This window comes from Telmatherina bonti (genome assembly GCF_933228915.1).
Source record: "Telmatherina bonti genome assembly, chromosome: 3".
NCBI classification, from domain to species: domain Eukaryota; kingdom Metazoa; phylum Chordata; class Actinopteri; order Atheriniformes; family Telmatherinidae; genus Telmatherina; species Telmatherina bonti.
The window spans coordinates 34845257-34863209 of NC_136621.1; the positions used below are offsets into that span (position 1 = coordinate 34845257).

Genomic DNA, 17953 nt, shown 5'->3' on the forward strand with positions numbered 1-17953 from the left:
GCAACAACTTGCTGCCTGCTCACCATCTTGTTGTCAGGCACGCTGTGGTTGTCATAGGAACTAGGAACATTTGTTTTCCGTTGTTCACACTCGAGCACGTCGTGCCATCACACACCGACTGACGCTGACAAGTAGTCGTGGTTGTCAATAATTGTGGCTGACAGCAGACGTACAGTATGAGTACACATGTCGTAGGATCAAATAGAGTACGAGGGACAAACCCGGTCATGCAGTGGGAGCATTTCCCCGACAGTCAGATTTCTAAAATCGCACAGTGTCCGCCTGGCATAAGTTCTTAGCTACAGGAAGCTTGGAGTTCGCTCAATGTCAATCATCCACCCCCATGCTCACAGCCCCCCCTCAGTTCTACCTCTTTCCGGGCGAGGCGACACGCATGCGACTGCCAAGATGGCTATGGCGGGAACCGCCCACCGAGCTTCAATTCAGCTCTTCAGAAACCTATGGGTGAGGCTCCGTCCATCTTTCTATATACAGTCTATGGTGGCATCACAGGTTAGCAGCTGCAATAGATCCCATAACCAACCAACCATCCCAACTCAACCCTCAACCATCCACAGGAAGGCTGGCTCCATCATCAAAGACCCCACCTGCTCCCAACATGAACTTTTCACACTCCTACCTTCAGGCTGGAGATAAAGAAGTATGAAATGCAAGGCCACCAGACTTACGAACACCTTTTGGCATACTCTTATCAGACTCCTGAACAGCCAAGCAACTGCACACTGAACTGCTGAGCAATAGCCCCTTGCATGGATAGTTGTCATAATTCAAGCTTATGAAATTCTCCAGACAGACAAAGTTCCATGTATGGATTCTATCATGAGACAACATTTTCGTTGAGAGCTGAGCAGGGCTAATGAACCGGAATAACTGTGTCACAGCTCATTGTATTTATTTATTTATTTAAATTAATGAGGAACATTACACATTAATGAACACTTTGTACAAATTTAATTGTGTAAATATGCCAGATTTAGCTAGAAGTTACTTTCCATCCGTAGCCCTCAAACATTTCCAGACAAGACATATAAAACATATATCAAATTACTATACATGCACACACACACACACGCACGCATGCACGCACACACACACACACACACACACACACACACACACACACACACACACACACATGGTGTAAAACAAAATTTTAAAAAGTGAACATGTGGTAAGAAAGTGCATGAATGTGGGTGGAAAGTCTTATAGTCACAGACACACAGTCTTTCCTGTTTGCTGGATGATGCAGTTTGTGGTTTATTTCACAGAAACAAGTGTGAGTGGAGTTGTGCTGGTCAACTGCACCATAAAGGCCCCAGAGTTCTGGTGGAGAATACAAGGCAAACTATCATAGGATTAAATGTAAAACCACTGATGCTCAGTTGTTTTGTAGTCTTGACAACTAAAATAAAGAAAAAAAAATGTATTATTTTAAACAAAGAAACTATACCACTATACTGTCCTCTTATTTCATAGATTTAGATTTATGCCTCCTGATAAAAAAAAAAAGAACATTTCTTCTTAACTAGTTTTTCAATCCCTTCTTAGTTTATCTGTAAAAGATGTGATTTGGAAAAGGTCTAAAAGAAATGACAAAAAACTTACAAATAAATTCCACCGATGGGGGAAAAACAGGTGTATTTTGAAAAGACTTGACGTAGTTACATTAGGGGGGGAAAGAAATAAGTGGCAAACATCATTATGACATGACTCAGCAGCTGTTTCAGGTCTGGCCAAACAAACTAGCAAGACAAATGACTGGTTTACAACAGGTTTCCACTTGATTACAGCTACAGCCTACATAGTCTACTGCTGCCATCCTCACACAGCCGATATGTTTCAAACCAGTTCAGGAAAATGTGTCCAACTTGTTTTCTGGTCTGTTATTTTCTCATGATTTGGGTCCTTACCCAGTTACAAACATCTGTCAAGCCATCTGCCAAAGCTTTAGTGAAGAGTCTCTTAATGATGTGTATTGTTTTGTGCATTTTGACTGAGCTCTCTCTCTCTCTCTCCTATTACTTGCAGGTAACAGGCCGTCAATATTGCATTTTGCTGAGCAGGAGGCAATAAATATGTTTTTGCTCATTTAGTTGTCCTGCCTTGTTCTGGTTCATCAAGGTTTATCTTTACAGATGAAACCAAGGGGGTTACACAGCCCCGCTGCTTCAATCATCTCAAGTGTTACAATATCATCTATAATATACATGTAGTTTAAAGGTTTTCTCTCGTATGCATTGGCTTGTCAGTGCACGCCGTCGAACATCCTGTTTATCTGATAGTTGTGGCTCAACGTGTATATCCCCCGTCTTGCAAACTTTAGTGGTGCTCACTGTCAGGATCTGATTATCTTCAAGCATCATCTAAAAGAAAAACCTTATCTTCACCTTGCGATCATAAACTGAAGGCACACAACCATTCAAGATGTTCTAGTTTAGAGATGATTCCACAGCAGGTCATGAGATGTATTTTCTAATCTTTAGATTAAAGGACGAGTTAAGACCGACCAAAACTACAGAGTTTGTTGTAATTACAATAAACAATGTTAAAGACACTTACCTAAAAATAAAGCAAACCAAAAAAAACATGATATCAGTAGTTGTTTTCTGGCATCTCTACTGAAAACAAAGACTCAGTTACCACTGAGTGCTTTATTATTTTGTTTGTTTCCTTGTTTGTTGCTTGCAGGAACGGATTAAGGATGGCATGACCTTTACAGTAACACTATGTAATTTTACCTTAGAAATTTGCATTTTGGACTTGTTTGATGCCAAAGTTAGACATATTATGCACATTCTTGCAGCTGAATTGCAACGCAGTATCTCAAGGCTGAGAAAAAAACACTATAACTTTCACTTCCAGCATGTTTTGTCACCTGACAGCTGACTTTTGCTTTATGCCCTGTGTCACACACCAGCAACCAGATGTTAACATGTTGATTCTTTTTGAATTGTGGTGGATTCATCAAACACAAGAGGACATTATCGGAGGAAGAGAGGAAAAGAAAGTAAAAAAGGGACAGACCAAGAGACTTGACAAGGATTAACATAAACTGCCTTGTGCTACCTGGAGAGAGCACAGAGTGCACGTGGGATGCAAAGTGGATGCACAGTTAGCCAACATTAGAGGGCACTTTGGAAAATCCACAAAGGTTTCATACTGTGTTTTCTTTGATACCAGGTTAGATCTGTTTTTATGATTCCTCTTCCGTTCTGAAAGATCCGCACACCTCTTCAGATCTAACTTCCAGCTCATGTCTGTTGCAGGTTTTACTAAGTGCACTAAAGGAAATTACAGATGTTATAAAATATAATCTTGTACGCTTCAGTGTTTTCAGATCTCTTACAGAGTAATGATTTTTCCTTCTGGCTGATCAATCAGACTGATCAGTTGATGTAAAACCGAGCAGTTTCCTTCAACAGATCTGTAAAGTCAAATAAAAGAACTTGGAGTGAAACCTCCAATAACTTCTAAGCCATTGTGTTTTTTACTATGAAGTCTAAAAGTGGACACCCTAGCAGTCCCCTCACTTAAATCAGTCTCTTTGGTAACATGCCCAGGTAACAATAAGCACACACACACACACACACACACACACAGGCAGTGCGTACACGCACCACTTTGAAAGATCATAACTTCAAGCAAACACGCTCCTGTGACACAGAAAAGTGCCTCCTTACAGCAAAGTCATTTAGACACTGTTATTAAGTGTAATGCATTACTTCACTGTTTTACTCCAAAAAAGTAAAATCATTACTGTAACGCGTTACCCAAAACTGTTCCTCTGCATAACTTATGGCTTTTTTCTGTTCAAAAGCATCAGCATTGTTGGTTCATCTGGTTTTCTTTTAAAAAAAAAAGGTTTTACTGCATTTTTACGTCAATGTAGAAAGCAACTTAATACCCAATAAGAAACGCCCACAAAAGAAAATGTTCCATTCAACCAGCGAATCAACAGCCTCGTTTCCTATAATGGAAAATTTTGTCTTCACCATCTGCCACTAAAACCTGTGAAGCTGCATTTCATCTCCATGTCACCAGCAACATGGAGGGATCAAATATTATTCTGGTGCTTCTTCTAGGTAATGTTACATTTCTTAAGGTTCAACTTGGCTTTTTAGTGTTTTATTAAACAATTTTTGTTAAATTTTCAGTCACTAACAGTGTAATTGATGATCGGTCAAGCATCAATTTGATGTGTCAAAAAATCTGACTTGGTATTTTCTTGTATCTGTTTTCCAGGTATTATATCCAGAAGTCATACTTGGACTTCTAGACCAGAGTCGGAGGTGAGAATCAGAGCAGGAGAAAACATCACACTTTATTGTGACTGCAACATGTCAACTGGAGTATTCATAGTCTGGTACAGGAACTGTTCTCATGAGAACCAGCCTTCTCTTGTTCTCACAATGAGAGCTCTTATTAAGGAAAAACACTTCAGGAATCTTGTGAATGCTTTTCAATTTAAATTTGTGAAGAACGATACTTCAGTTTCGTTTGACCTGCTGATAGAGAACGTCACTGCATCTCATGAGGGCCTCTACTACTGCGGAACTGAAACGACAAAAGTGGTGGATGAACAAAAAATAGGTGTAACAGAAATTTACACTTATGGAAGGATCACAACAAGGCTCATAATCGGTTAGTAATTTCACCTTAACTATATTTGATTTGTCATATGTTCTTCAAAATGAATATGTTATTTAATTTATTTTTAACTCAAACAAAGAGAAAATTATCTAAACTTAATAAACCCAAATTTGGATTATAATGCTGGAATTTAAAGAAAATATATTTTGCAACATCTTGGACCTGAACTGAACTACTGTGTTTAAAGTTGTGTTCAAAGCACATTATTCTTACACTAATTCATGACTTTTGGAAAGCTTCAGAGATTTGGGAAAACAGGTTCAAACATATAAGAATGTCAACTTACAGGAAAAAACTGGAAATCTAATCAAGTTATCAAGAGACCTTATTTAAATGAGATTTTTAAAACCAACGAAACAGACAGGACAGTCAGTTGTCTGGCAGATATACTGGGTCCATTTTATACCAAAATAATGATGCAGAACATTTAACAGAATACATAATACACTTGTTCTCTACCATGTCCTCTGTTTAATTCAAACAACTTCATGTTTAATGGTTGTAAATGAAAACACTGCGGTCATAAAACAAGAAATTCTTGGTGTTGATAATATTTTGAAGTATAACAGTCATAATGTGGAAATTACAGAGAAGAAACTTTGGAGGAAACTTTTTATCATTATAAAAGCAAAAAGGTGGTAAGATCAGCTTATTTGACTAAAAAATATATTTTTGTAAGAATCTCACTCATGGTGAGTTTGTAGGTTTACTGTGGAAAAAAAAAATAATAATAATGGATGTAACGGGTTGTGTTTGATTCAGACTCTCCTAGACCTCCTCTAGACCTCAACCAGGTGCAGCAGGACTGTGATCTGTGCTGGAAGCTGTTCTACTGTGTGTGTCCAGCCGTTTCTGTCCTGTCCACCGTCTTCTCCTCTCTTTTAGTTTATCTGTTTTGCCGGAAAACAGGTATTTGCTGTATTTGTCTCGTTCCACATGCTTGATTTGCTTTGCAGAAATATGACTGACATGAGACATTTATATCATTTCAGCAGTAAAAACAGGCCAAGATGATTTAAGAATGAGCAGTACAAAACGTCAAAGCCAAGTCATGCAGGTAATCACTGATGGTAGATTTATTTGTTGCAATATGTACAGTTTTCTGATTTTAACTGGATCTCATTCACCACCGTTTTCCACAAATCTTCTTAAATTTGTTCCTAAAAAGTTTATTTTTTCTGAAATCTCCATCATAATGCAGATGTTTTTACATATTACATCAGCTTATTACAGATGTTTTGATTCGACTGGTAGTCTCTTGCTCAAACTGACTCTGACTTGAAGGTAAACGTCTGAAAAATGGTCATAAAATGGCACGAGACTTTGCAGTCAGTCAGTGGTTTTATTAATCGGGTTCAGCACATATCCTAAATCTCATAATCATAAATAATTATAATAATATTTGTTACCATTATTGATTAAAGTAATTGTTATAATAAAAACCTACTGGTACAGCAAATAATTTTTTAAAACTATGTCCCAATGATTTATTCATTACCAGACGCTCCTTGTTGGAAGTGAATCCCCGACAAAGCTGTTGTGTATGATGCCATTTTGCATCTCTTTTGTATTTTAAACAAATGAACAGTAGAAAAAAACAAACCTTGATTTTGCTTAAATTCATCAGCTCTGACATATATATTTGTAAGTGTTGAATGTTTGCAGAATTTGCTTTTGTTAAGCCTAACCTGGGATACAAAGTTTTTTAAAAGCCACATTTTTTGTTTTAAACAAAAAAAAGTCACACATTTGTTGGGGAATGAGGCCTATTGAGCTTTGTTATTACTATTACATATTACTTGGTTTCTTTTTGTCTGAACTACACATATTGCATGTCACATCTCAGGATGAAGAAGACGTGTGTTACGCAGCTCTGGAAGTCCATCAAGCATCCTACAGACCAAAGAGGAAGAGGCCTATCGAGAGATCAGACTTCAGCACATATTCTGCCATCAAGACATCTCCGGTGTAGAAAAGATTCCATTTTAAGATAAAGATGTGACATTAATCAGAACTTCTTATAGCGTACGTCATTTAGCTTCACCCTGTGCTGTTGGAACATTGATCAAAGGGAAAACATTTCATCTTCAGTATAGAGTTGCTTTGCTTTTAACTTGATGATATGAAAGAGTTAAACAGCTTTTGTTGTTTCTGTGGGTTTTTTATTTTCTGCGATTTTAAATATTCAAATCTTTGAAACTATTTATTTTCTTAATGGTTATGTGTGCACAGTAACACCACTGTTATTTATTGCTTATTTTCTTAAAGAAGAAAACGCCTTTAATAAATACATTTCATTTTACCACATAAACACACAAAAAGTCAATAACTCTGGTCAGAAAGAGGCCATAGAGCCGATGAGGAAGCGCTCATAGCCAGTGATGCATATTTGCTACACATGCAATTAAATAAATAATTTTCCAAATTTTAAAACAGGCTTTGGATGTTTTTGTTTTTTGCAAGCAATCATGTTTTAAAATAATGTCACCGAGAGCAGCAACATTTCATAGAATCAATATGACTCGGTACAATATGGTGCAAATTTTACTAAGTACAAGTTCAGATTGTTTGGTCAAAAGCAGTCAGCGCTTTGCTGCCACCATGTGGTCTGGAGTGTAAACTATAATATTTCCTAGAGTTGTAAAAACATTATCTATCTATCTATCTATCTATCTATCTATCTATCTATCTATCTATCTATCTATCTATCTATCTATCTATCTATCTGTCTATCTGTCTGTCTGTCTATCTGTCTATCTGTCTGTCTGTCTGTCTGTCTGTCTCTCTCTCTCTCTCTCTCTCTCTCCCTCCCTTTCTTTCATGGAAATGTCTGCCTGAAGTTATAATGTCGTAGAATTTATCTGATGAAAAATGAATCCAGAAATCAACTGTGTTCTCTTCAGTTTACACCCAGAAATAACAAACGAGAGGTCTCGAGAGCTCTGCCACCCGATCAGGGTCTCACAGCATTTTTCTCGGCGTACGCAAACAACCTTCGCCTGTTGATAATAAGCTGAAGATGATAATAGATACCATTGAAACAGCCTTTGACACAGAACATTCAGCTTTTACATGAATTTACTAAGGCAAGCTTTCTGAACTACTTTAAACTATGCAGAATACATTTTGAACAACATAGAATAACTTAAATAAAGGAGAAACACATTTTAAAAAACGCTGTGTCTAATTTCCACAAGAATAAACAACATCCAAAGATCCAGAACAATTTCCTTGTTTTCTAACTAAAGGCCACCTTTTGAAATCATCACAAATAAAGTTGTATATTTTTCTTTTCTGCTTTCTTTTTCTTCTGTATGTCATAGGGACAATGTTTACGTTTAAATCCTGGTTCATACAATTCACTTTACAGTTTTTCTCAGTTTCTTATATATTGTTAGAATTATATTATAAATATAATATATTAAACATATATTATATTGGGAGACAGTTCTGTCAACCAGCAGCTGGTGTTTGCCTCCTTTAGTTCCTTTACCAATGTCTTTCTGTGTCTCTGCCATTTATTGATCCCATGTGCCCACTTATCTTCACCGTTATGATGCCTGACAGGAGCTTCCATGTTGTGGAGTGTTAACTAGGCCAATTATTGGATGGGGCTGTTCCTTTCTGGGGATCTTTCAGTCTCAGGACTGTTGGTCAGCCATTCAGGGTGGGTTCCATCCCTCAGCAGCTGGTTAATTTGTGCCACGAGGTGCTCATGGAGTGAAGCCAGTCTCTCTATCCAGTTGGGATGGATCATATCTGGGCTAGGTGTGGCTAGGTGTAGACCACTTCTTCATACCTGAGCTGTACACTTAGAGTGAGCGGGACATCGACTCACCAATCCACACCACCAGGATCTACAGCAGGGATATCGGAAAACTGATGTGGAGGAGTGCTACAAGTATCTTGTCATACCACAAGCATAAGGCAACCACATAGAGGCCACAAAGAAAGCTGCTGCAGCATAATACTTGCAATGTGTAGGGAAAGTACTGACAACCAGGGGCGACAACAGGTTCTGTAGTAGCTGTAAGAGTTTATTTGCAATTTTTCACATATGGACCTACACATCTTCACTGTTTATAGAGCTTAAATATCTCCATCATCACTGCGTGTCAAAGAGCAGTGAGTGACCTGAGCTGCTCAGGTGGAAGAAGTAGTTCCAACATATTCTGAAAGTTCACTTCTATGCTATATAAATGTTGGGATTGGAGGAATAGATATTTCAATTTTAGTCTCAAACACAAGTTTCAACAAGGATGACCTATCAGCCCATACTTATTTTTACTTCTTTTACGCAGGAAGAGAAGTCATTTTCGATCAACTGGCTGATGACACAACAATCTTTCTTTAAAATGCCAATTAGGTCCCTATTGGGACCCTATTGTCCTGCAAGTTATTGATGAATTGTCCATAGCTTCCGGTCTTACTCTAGATTTTAACAGATGCCAATTATTACCTGTTAAAGATTGTAATGTTCAATATATTTGTAATATTTCTGTTCAGACTGAAGCAACATAAAGAAAAGAGTTTTACCAAAATTTCTGCCTCTTATTAAAATAATTCAAACCAAACTTAATCAGTGGTTTCAGAGAGACTTGGAAGTAAGAGGAAGAGTCTTGCTCTCCAAAGTAAAAGGTTTGACTTGGCTAACTTATGCTGCCCTCTCTCTTTCTATGTGGATATTGAAACTTGTAAGAAAATTGACTGTATACTCTACAATTTTATCAGGAAGAATAGAACATGTTATGTCAGAAAAAGTGTAATAATGAATGACTATGAAAATTTTGCACTAAATGCTTTATATTACATTAAACAATACTTTTAAAATCAATCAAGTAAAGCATTTTCTTAAAAATCCTGTCTTCATTTTGAATTTTATTCCAAAGTATATTTTTTCAAGGTTTGGTGGTCAGTTTTACATTAGGCTGCAGCTACAATGTAGACAAAGTTCCAGAAAAAGTCTCATTATTTCACAAACAAGTCCAATTAACTTGGTGTTTATATATAAACACAATTTTTCTCTCAATAATTACATGATTTGGAACAATTTAGACATATTATATAAGTATAAGTCATTACACTTCCCTAATTGCATTGAGAAAAGGATTATCTTCAGTGAAGCAGTTGTTTAATAGTGGACAACTTATGCCATACTCAGAACTCTTTAACATATATTCCAGCCACTCCCAAAGAATTTGGAATAGTATTTATCTTATATATTTCTTGGTAATGCTGTTCAGAAGTACTGATTCTAATGTACAACCTGCTTCTCTCCCCAGTCCCATTCTTATTTCAGAAAGAATATGTGTCCGTCCCACACATTGCTTCATACTGGAATTTTCGTCAATAATACTGGAAGAAATGATCGACAATTCCCAATAAGTTTTTTGTGACGAATAAGGTAGAAGAAATGTCATTTAAAATCATTCATAAGTATTATTCTGCAAACCACTACATAGAAAAATTCTCAAGGATGATTGATGTGAACTGCTCTTTTTGTGGAAACAAGGACAGATTTAATGTCTAAGGCTTAAAACAGAAAAAAATATGTTTAATGTGGTTTGACCCAGTTTATAAAGAAATAACTCAGTGGGGTTAAATTGAACTCTCAGCTTTACAAAGAAGGAGGGGGATGAGCATGATGAACAGGCCCCGCCTCTGTCTTCATTCACGTCCTCATACACATTTTAAAAGCAGCTGCTGCGCTTGCCGATGGTACATAACGCTCTTGTTACTAACCGAAATCATGAGTGGACGCGGGAAAGGAGGAAAAGGACTCGGAAAGGGAGGCGCGAAGCGTCATCGCAAAGTCCTGCGTGACAACATCCAGGGTATCACCAAACCCGCCATCCGCCGTCTGGCTCGCCGTGGTGGCGTCAAGCGTATCTCCGGTCTCATCTACGAGGAGACTCGCGGTGTTCTGAAGGTGTTCCTGGAGAACGTCATCCGTGACGCTGTTACCTATACCGAGCACGCCAAGAGAAAGACGGTCACCGCCATGGATGTGGTGTACGCCCTGAAAAGGCAGGGCCGTACTCTCTACGGCTTCGGAGGTTAAATAGACCAAAACGACCTCTTAAAACCAACGGCCCTTTTAAGGGCCACCCACGTTTCAACTTAATGACATGATTTTTCTTGTATAATTCACCAATGCCACGTTTAACTTCACCACCACTCAATCTGTTTGTATAATGCAAGTCTCTATAGGCAAATGTGACACGGGTGGGGAATATTTCATAGGTTCCTTTATAAGATACTAAAATAGCTCTATCAGCTTTCTTTTACCTTTTGCTCCAGAAGCAGTTAAAATTGTAGACTGTTCCCTTTATTTTTTTTATTTAACGTTTGAAGAAACTTCAAAATTGACATTGTATATTCGGTAACAAAAGCAATAGACCTTGATATAACATATGGAGCATGAAACGGCACAAAGAGGCGATACTATTCTCATTAAGTTGAAAAGTTTGGAAAATAACATCACACTCCACGGCCCACTTATCACCTGGATAGCGCCTGCATAATCTAAGGACATCGTGCGCTGTTACGGCAGAGCCCGCGACGCTCGCTCTCGCCATGTTCTGTCATGGTGGATGTAGGAAGTTCATAACTAGACATCACATTCAAATAAGACCTGGAAAATAGTTATTTTCTTTTTATCTGAACTACATTTTACCCCAAACTTACGAAGATATTGATATTTCTGAATGAGAACTCTACAACCAATAATGCGGCTTGTAAATATTTCATATCAATCTGCACACTCTTACTTTCATCATTATGACACTCCCTGAGCTTGATTCATGTCTGTTTATGTCACTTGACTACTATTTTAAAAGTGAATTGTGTTCTTTACTTGGCACAATCTTTAGTTTTCATAAATCTAAAGTTGACACAGTTAAAGTCGCAATAGAAGAGCACAAAGGACCGGAACAGCTTTTTCACAAAACAACTTGCTTCCGTGTACAGAAGCGGGTTTCTCCCTCACACATCATTGGTCGATCAGCTCAGCCAATCACAGACAGGTGATGGCGCACCGACATTTGCTTACAGCTGCTATAAAATCGCCGTCCTGGACTCATTTTGGTATTCATTCGTTACTTCAGAGTGCCGAAGAAATCATCATGCCTGAACCCGCCAAGTCTGCCCCCAAGAAGGGCTCCAAGAAAGCCGTGACTAAGACCGCCGGCAAAGGAGGCAAGAAGAGGAGGAAGACCAGGAAGGAGAGCTATGCCATCTACGTGTACAAGGTGCTGAAGCAGGTTCACCCCGATACCGGTATCTCCTCCAAGGCAATGAGTATCATGAACTCGTTTGTCAACGACATTTTCGAGCGCATCGCTGCTGAGGCTTCACGTCTGGCTCATTACAACAAACGCTCCACCATCACCTCGAGGGAGATCCAGACCGCCGTCCGCCTCCTGCTGCCCGGTGAGCTGGCTAAGCACGCCGTGTCTGAGGGCACCAAGGCCGTCACCAAGTACACCAGCTCAAAGTAAAGTAGAGCATCCTCTACTGCAAACCAAAGGCTCTTTTAAGAGCCACCCACCACCTCCGAAGAGCACGGTTCTGTTTTCTACTTATTGAAACTATTTTCAAACATAACTTGCTGTATGTAAACCGTAGCCATATATGGAAAGGTATCCCATGTGATGGAAACACGTAGTAAACACTTCTAGTCACTCATGTGGCACCTCACTGAATATTTTCAATTCTACACCTATGGCAAATGAAAATGGCTGCATTGAAACTAGTACACTTAAACATGCTCTTTTTGATGGCAGTTTATTTGGTTTGTTTCTGTGACACAGCAAAACAGCTGGCTGTAAGTAGCTTTCATGCAATTTCATACATTTTCACACTTTTCAAAGATTGCAAAATTAGTACAAGTAATGGAATGCAGCTGAGCAACATTAGTGCAAAGCCAGATTTAGTAGTTTTTAACTATTTGTTTACATAGAACATCCTCAAACCTGAAAGACAAAAGCATTACTAGGAAGCTGAATTACTACTAAAGCTGACTGCACTCTCCACAACAGACTTATAGATATGTCTGTTGTGGAGAGTGCAGTCAGTTTTGCAGCCATCTGCTGGCGTAATAGCATCAGAACCATAGACTTGAAGAGAATCAACAAACTGATCAAGCTAGTTCTGTGCTTCAATTCAAGGCCTTCAATTTTTTTCCCTCCCCTTCATCGATTTGCAACTGACTGTTCTTATCTGTCATTTAACAGAGTCGTTCAAGATCTATTAATGAAACATCACATCTAAAATTTTCACATCAGTGATTAAATCGATTTCACAGCTCCTCACAGGAAGGATTTGGGCTGATTCTCAACACTAAAGTGCAGAAATAAATACCAGAATATTTGTCAATATGAGATTCTTAAAACCAGTTGTATTGTCTGTTAAAACCCACCATGTCTAATTGACTATTTAGTGAGATCCAGCCTCTGCAGACCAAATCAAGGCCTGTTTACTGTTGTGTTTACTTATTTCACAACCAGCCGTCATTGGGCACATAACCAAACAGAATAAGGACAGCTCCTCTGGTTTGAATATCAACACAGAAACTTGAACCAAGCAGACAAATGAAAATCACTTTCACTGATTTCAGCATTAAAGATACACATTTTCTCCATCTATACCTGACTACTGATCAGTACCTGCTAGTATATGATAGTACCTGGCTGCAGCATCAACAGGATTGATGTCCCTCTTGGTTAGTCATCTTGTAATAAACTACATATGTACCCCCCACCCCCTATTTCAGTATGGACCCACACATCACTTTCAATACAGGAAGACTGACGTCTATAGATGCATGGAGCAGAATGTGTAGTTACCGTAGGGCAGGCCTCTTCAAATGGCAGCCCACAAACAACTTCTATGTTGGAAGAAGAAAATAGGCACTGACTGGAATTTTCCTTATTTTATTTTGTGCATTTGCCCTTGTCATGTGGGACTGAATTCAAAATGGAAAAATTAATAAACTACTTATTTTTAAAAATGTAAATGTCTTTTTTATTTATTTGTTTTGACTGATTTATTTTCACTTTATTTACTGGCTCAGATTATTTTTTTGTCTGAAAATCTGGCCCACCTGAATATCTAATTGGGTAGCCCTGACATAGGGGGTCTTGTAATTATTGCGAAGATTAAGAGTATGATGTTGACATTTTATTGAATTCAGGGCTGTGCAAAAGCAAAATAAAACTGGACAGAACAGAACAAAATACATATTAAGGCACCAGCATGTTTGCAAAGGAACAGGAAGAAAATCTTGTAACTGCCCCTTTCATAAAACATAATGCACCATTAAATGGTCCGTGATGCTTCTGGAGAATACTTAAATTCTCATTACATAGTAGCTGCCATATATTCATGAGTCATTCTATTGATAGGTGGATCATTACCCACATGTTTAAGTGCATTTGTAATGACCTCTACAAAAAAATCAAGTTACACACCCACACATGTATATCATTATATTATACACACACACACACACACACACACATATATATATATATACACACATATACATATACACACATATACATATACACACACACACACACATACATATATATACACATATATATACACACACACACACACACACATATATACACACATATATATATACACACACACACACACATTATATATATATATATATATTATATATATATATTAATTATATACACACACATACATACACACACACACACATTATATATATATATATATTAATTATATACACACACATACATACACACACACACACACACACACACACATCTATCTCACATGGTAATATGTGAATAAAGGGTATTTTCATGAAGGAGGAATCAACTCTTGGAAGGAGTTTGTGGTGGCTCTGAGAAGAGCCTTTGTTTGCAGTTAGTAATGTATTTCTCAGCGTTTACTTTTTGGCCTTCTTGGCTGCAGGTTTCTTTGCGGCAGCTTTTTTAACTGCGGGCTTCTTTGCGGCCTTTGGCTTCTTGGCGGCGGCCTTCTTGGGGCTTTTCTTGGCAGCCACCTTTTTGGGGGCCTTCTTTGCCGGAGCCTTCTTGGGAGACTTGCTTGCTGCAGGCTTCTTAGCGGCGGGTTTCTTGGGCTTGGTGGTCTTCTTGGCGGCGGGCTTCTTGGCTTTAGCGGGAGCCTTCTTCTTGACAACCTTCTTCGCTGGTTTGGCGGCTTTGGGCTCCTGCTTAGCGAGCTTAAAGGAGCCGGAGGCCCCCGTGCCTTTAGTCTGGCTCAGGGTGCCATTAGTGACTAGCTTGGTGACGGCGGTGTTGATGCGCTTGTTGGACTTGCTCACATCCACCCCTTTCCCGGCCAGCACCTTCTTGAGAGCCGCCAGAGACATGCCCTTCCGCTCCTTGGACTCGGCCACGGCAGCCACGATGAGCTTGGGGAGGCTGGGTCCGTCTTTCTTGGCCCGGGGAGCCGACTTCTTCTTCGCCGCTTTGGCCGAGGCTTTCGCCGGCGCTGCTGCTGGAGCTTCTTCAACCATGTTTGTAGCTTTTCCTTGCTCTGTTCCTCTGAACGTCTCAGGCTCTAAGCGGGAGGCGGGATTTATAAGATACATGAGAACCGTGGAGAGGCAACACTCTCCACGGCTCGGCTGCTGCCTCAAATCTGGACACACTTGTGTTTTCTCCGTCGCCTTTTCAGCACAAAATCTCGACAAAAACAGTGTTTTCCCGCAGAAATTTAACTGGAAACAGAAGCAAACCGCCGTGCCTCCAAACTGAGCTCATGTTTGTCTTCCAGGACTTTTTCCCTTCCTTCCAGCAAGATTCAAATGTGTCGGATCCTCTATGACTTTCAGCGATTCGCGGCGAGTTTTCTCCACATTTAGTGTCCAAAAACATGTGAAAGTGCTTCGTATGAGATGTGAGAGCAGTGGTTCTGTTAGCAGAGACGTCTGTGGACAGAAACAAAGCGGAATGGTCCGCTGGGGTGCTTTGTGGAGTTGTAACGGAGCCGGTTTTGGCTGGAAGTAAACACACGGACCCTGTCCCTGTTCGGGCGGATGGTCATGTCACAGATGATCCGCTGGAACAGATTTCCCTATCCACTCAATGTACATTCATTAGCAGCTGGAAGCAAAACACACTCTGTCAGTCAATCATCGTAACATTAGAAATAGTTAGACACTAAACACTAAACAGCATAGAGAAACTTGAAACATTTCAATGTGTATTCATTATTTTCTTTTGCTATTTTTTCCTGCAGAGAATGATTCAAACCAGAACTTGCTTTATTTGACCAGTATTCAATTATTTCTCAATTTTCTTCAATTTTGTTGGTTAGACACAAAAAGCAACACATTTTTATTTAGTTTATTAGGTTTGATGATAATACATAAGGACATAAGTCAAAAAGAGTCCAAGCTATTTTTACCCCCAAACCCACCTTGTATCTCAGACAAAAGAAAAATAAATGTATAGAAAAAAAAAAGAAAAGCAGAAAGCTTACATGAATGGAAGACATCAGAATTCTTAAAATTTGTCAAATTAAATGCATAGTGCAATGTTCTTCAAATTAAAATGTATACAGACAACCAAGCAACACCAATCAAAGAATACAAGATCGGTGTTGTTCGAGCCATTTAGTTAATATTGTTGTTAAAATATTCAGTTGTTTGATTATGATAAAGTTTTGGGTTTTAATAAGCTTAATTAAAGATCATTAAGGCGGCTCTGAGCTCCGGCTTTTGATTGGTTCTGGTTTAACAAGGCATCCATGAAGCTTTTTTCTTTTTTCTGTTAAGTCCTGCTGTGGAGCCCAGAGAGCACACTAGACTTTGACCTTGTTTAAGTGTATTTACTCATAAGGAGTACCTTTATTTTTTTGTACATTCTTTTTATCCTTTCCTCTAACGCTGAAAAGATTTAGTAAAGAACAAAGAAACAAGCCATGGACTTTCAGTGGTTTTTGGAAGCATGCGTCAACTACTCGATCTCTACAGCAAGAAGAGGGCCTTTATAGTCAGTGCCACTCTTACAGGTGTTGATCATACGCATATGGGGTATCTCATCTAAGCGGCATCTATCTTAATAGCACAGAAATTTGCTAAGTCTTTATAATACACAAAGTTATATGATGCATTAGAAGATGTTACAGTGTCAGGAATTTAGAAATCAGTAGGCTACTGAGGAAAGATGAAGACATTTTCTTCATCGGTTCATCTGTGAATATATCAGCTAAATAAATGTTTCATGTTCATGACTTGAAAGCTCAAACGAAATAAAGATGCAACATACAAAACCATTCATAGGTAATGGCTTGGTTATTCCTTTCCTGTCGAATCTTTTTTTTTTTTCACTTTTTGGAATTAGGATTAGCATGATAGGCTTGTGCTTCAACCCATACCTTTTTGATCAGCTTTATTTCATATGAGACTTTTAGATTGCTTTCCTCGCCCTGATGATGAGATTTAATCATCAGATCCCATTCAGTGTTTGTCTCAGTAGTATCTTTAGGAAGACAAGAAGGCTGAAACATGGATTAAATCAAGTTGAAGGTACACAGATCTGAAAGTAAAACGCGTTGATCTTGGGAGGAAAAACATTTATGAGCTCATGAGCATCGATCATGGAATGTTTTTTTATGTTTTCAAGGCAAAAGAAGAAATGTCTAAATATACAGTACTAAGAAGCCATCTTCTAGTCCAGCTGATCACAAACCTCTAAAATCTATTTATGTATATATCTAGAATGATATTTATGATAAAATCAAGCAATGGATTTATGAAAATGTACAAGAAACATCTCAAAGTTGCTATTGATAGTAACATGTTACACCAATGATCATGTCTGTGAGGTTGATGCTAAAAATGGAAGAAAAACATGAATGTTTATGTGTGAAGATACATTTTCAATTTGATATTTAAACACAACAAAGTTTGCAGATTTCTGGTTTCATTTCCACACAGAGAGATTAAGGATGATTAAAAATGTGATTTGAAGTCCCAAACTTGTGATCTGGAGCTACAGTGAGGGAAATGCCCTCCATTCACTCTTTAATCTGTTCAGAACAGTTTCAGTGTGACGGTCAACAAGCTGCTTTCTGGTTGCATTACATTCTGAAGCATTTTGAATGTTGATGGCCAGTTTTCTGGGCTGGTCCGAGGCCCATTCAAACATTTACGTTAAACAGTTTTAAATAGTTCAAGTCCACATTCATGTTGACATGGTAAAAGCTTGTCAAATCTGGCGCGATTAAAAAAAAAAAAAGAAGATATTTATGTAAAACTGCACATATATCT

At 38.5% G+C, this 17953-nt stretch overlaps 3 protein-coding genes across 3 annotated transcripts; 2 read left to right on the plus strand and 1 right to left on the minus strand.

The window, feature by feature from the left end:
- Window positions 1-10420: 10420 nt before the first annotated feature.
- LOC306774566 (histone H4) lies at window positions 10421-10732 on the plus strand (the record flags this gene model as incomplete). The annotated part of the gene is made up of 1 exon (XM_079264658.1): window positions 10421-10732. One exon carries the CDS (start codon window positions 10421-10423, stop codon window positions 10730-10732), a length of 312 nt encoding a protein of 103 aa, XP_079120784.1.
- Window positions 10733-11792: 1060 nt separating this feature from the next.
- On the plus strand, window positions 11793-12346 carry LOC306774568 (histone H2B 1/2). The gene has a single exon (XM_079264660.1). It carries the CDS (start codon window positions 11796-11798, stop codon window positions 12168-12170), a length of 375 nt encoding a protein of 124 aa, XP_079120786.1. The 5' UTR covers window positions 11793-11795; the 3' UTR covers window positions 12171-12346.
- A 2253-nt stretch (window positions 12347-14599) lies between these two features.
- LOC306774563 (histone H1-like) lies at window positions 14600-15202 on the minus strand (the record flags this gene model as incomplete). The annotated part of the gene is made up of 1 exon (XM_079264655.1): window positions 14600-15202. Exon 1 carries the CDS (start codon window positions 15191-15193, stop codon window positions 14600-14602), a length of 594 nt encoding a protein of 197 aa, XP_079120781.1. The 5' UTR covers window positions 15194-15202.
- Between the last annotated feature and the right edge of the window lie 2751 nt (window positions 15203-17953).

What these genes read in the sequence shown, in the direction of transcription:
- LOC306774568 (XM_079264660.1), top strand. Translation starts at nt 11,796, where the DNA reads ATGCCTGAACCCGCCAAGTCTGCCCCCAAGAAGGGCTCCAAGAAAGCC.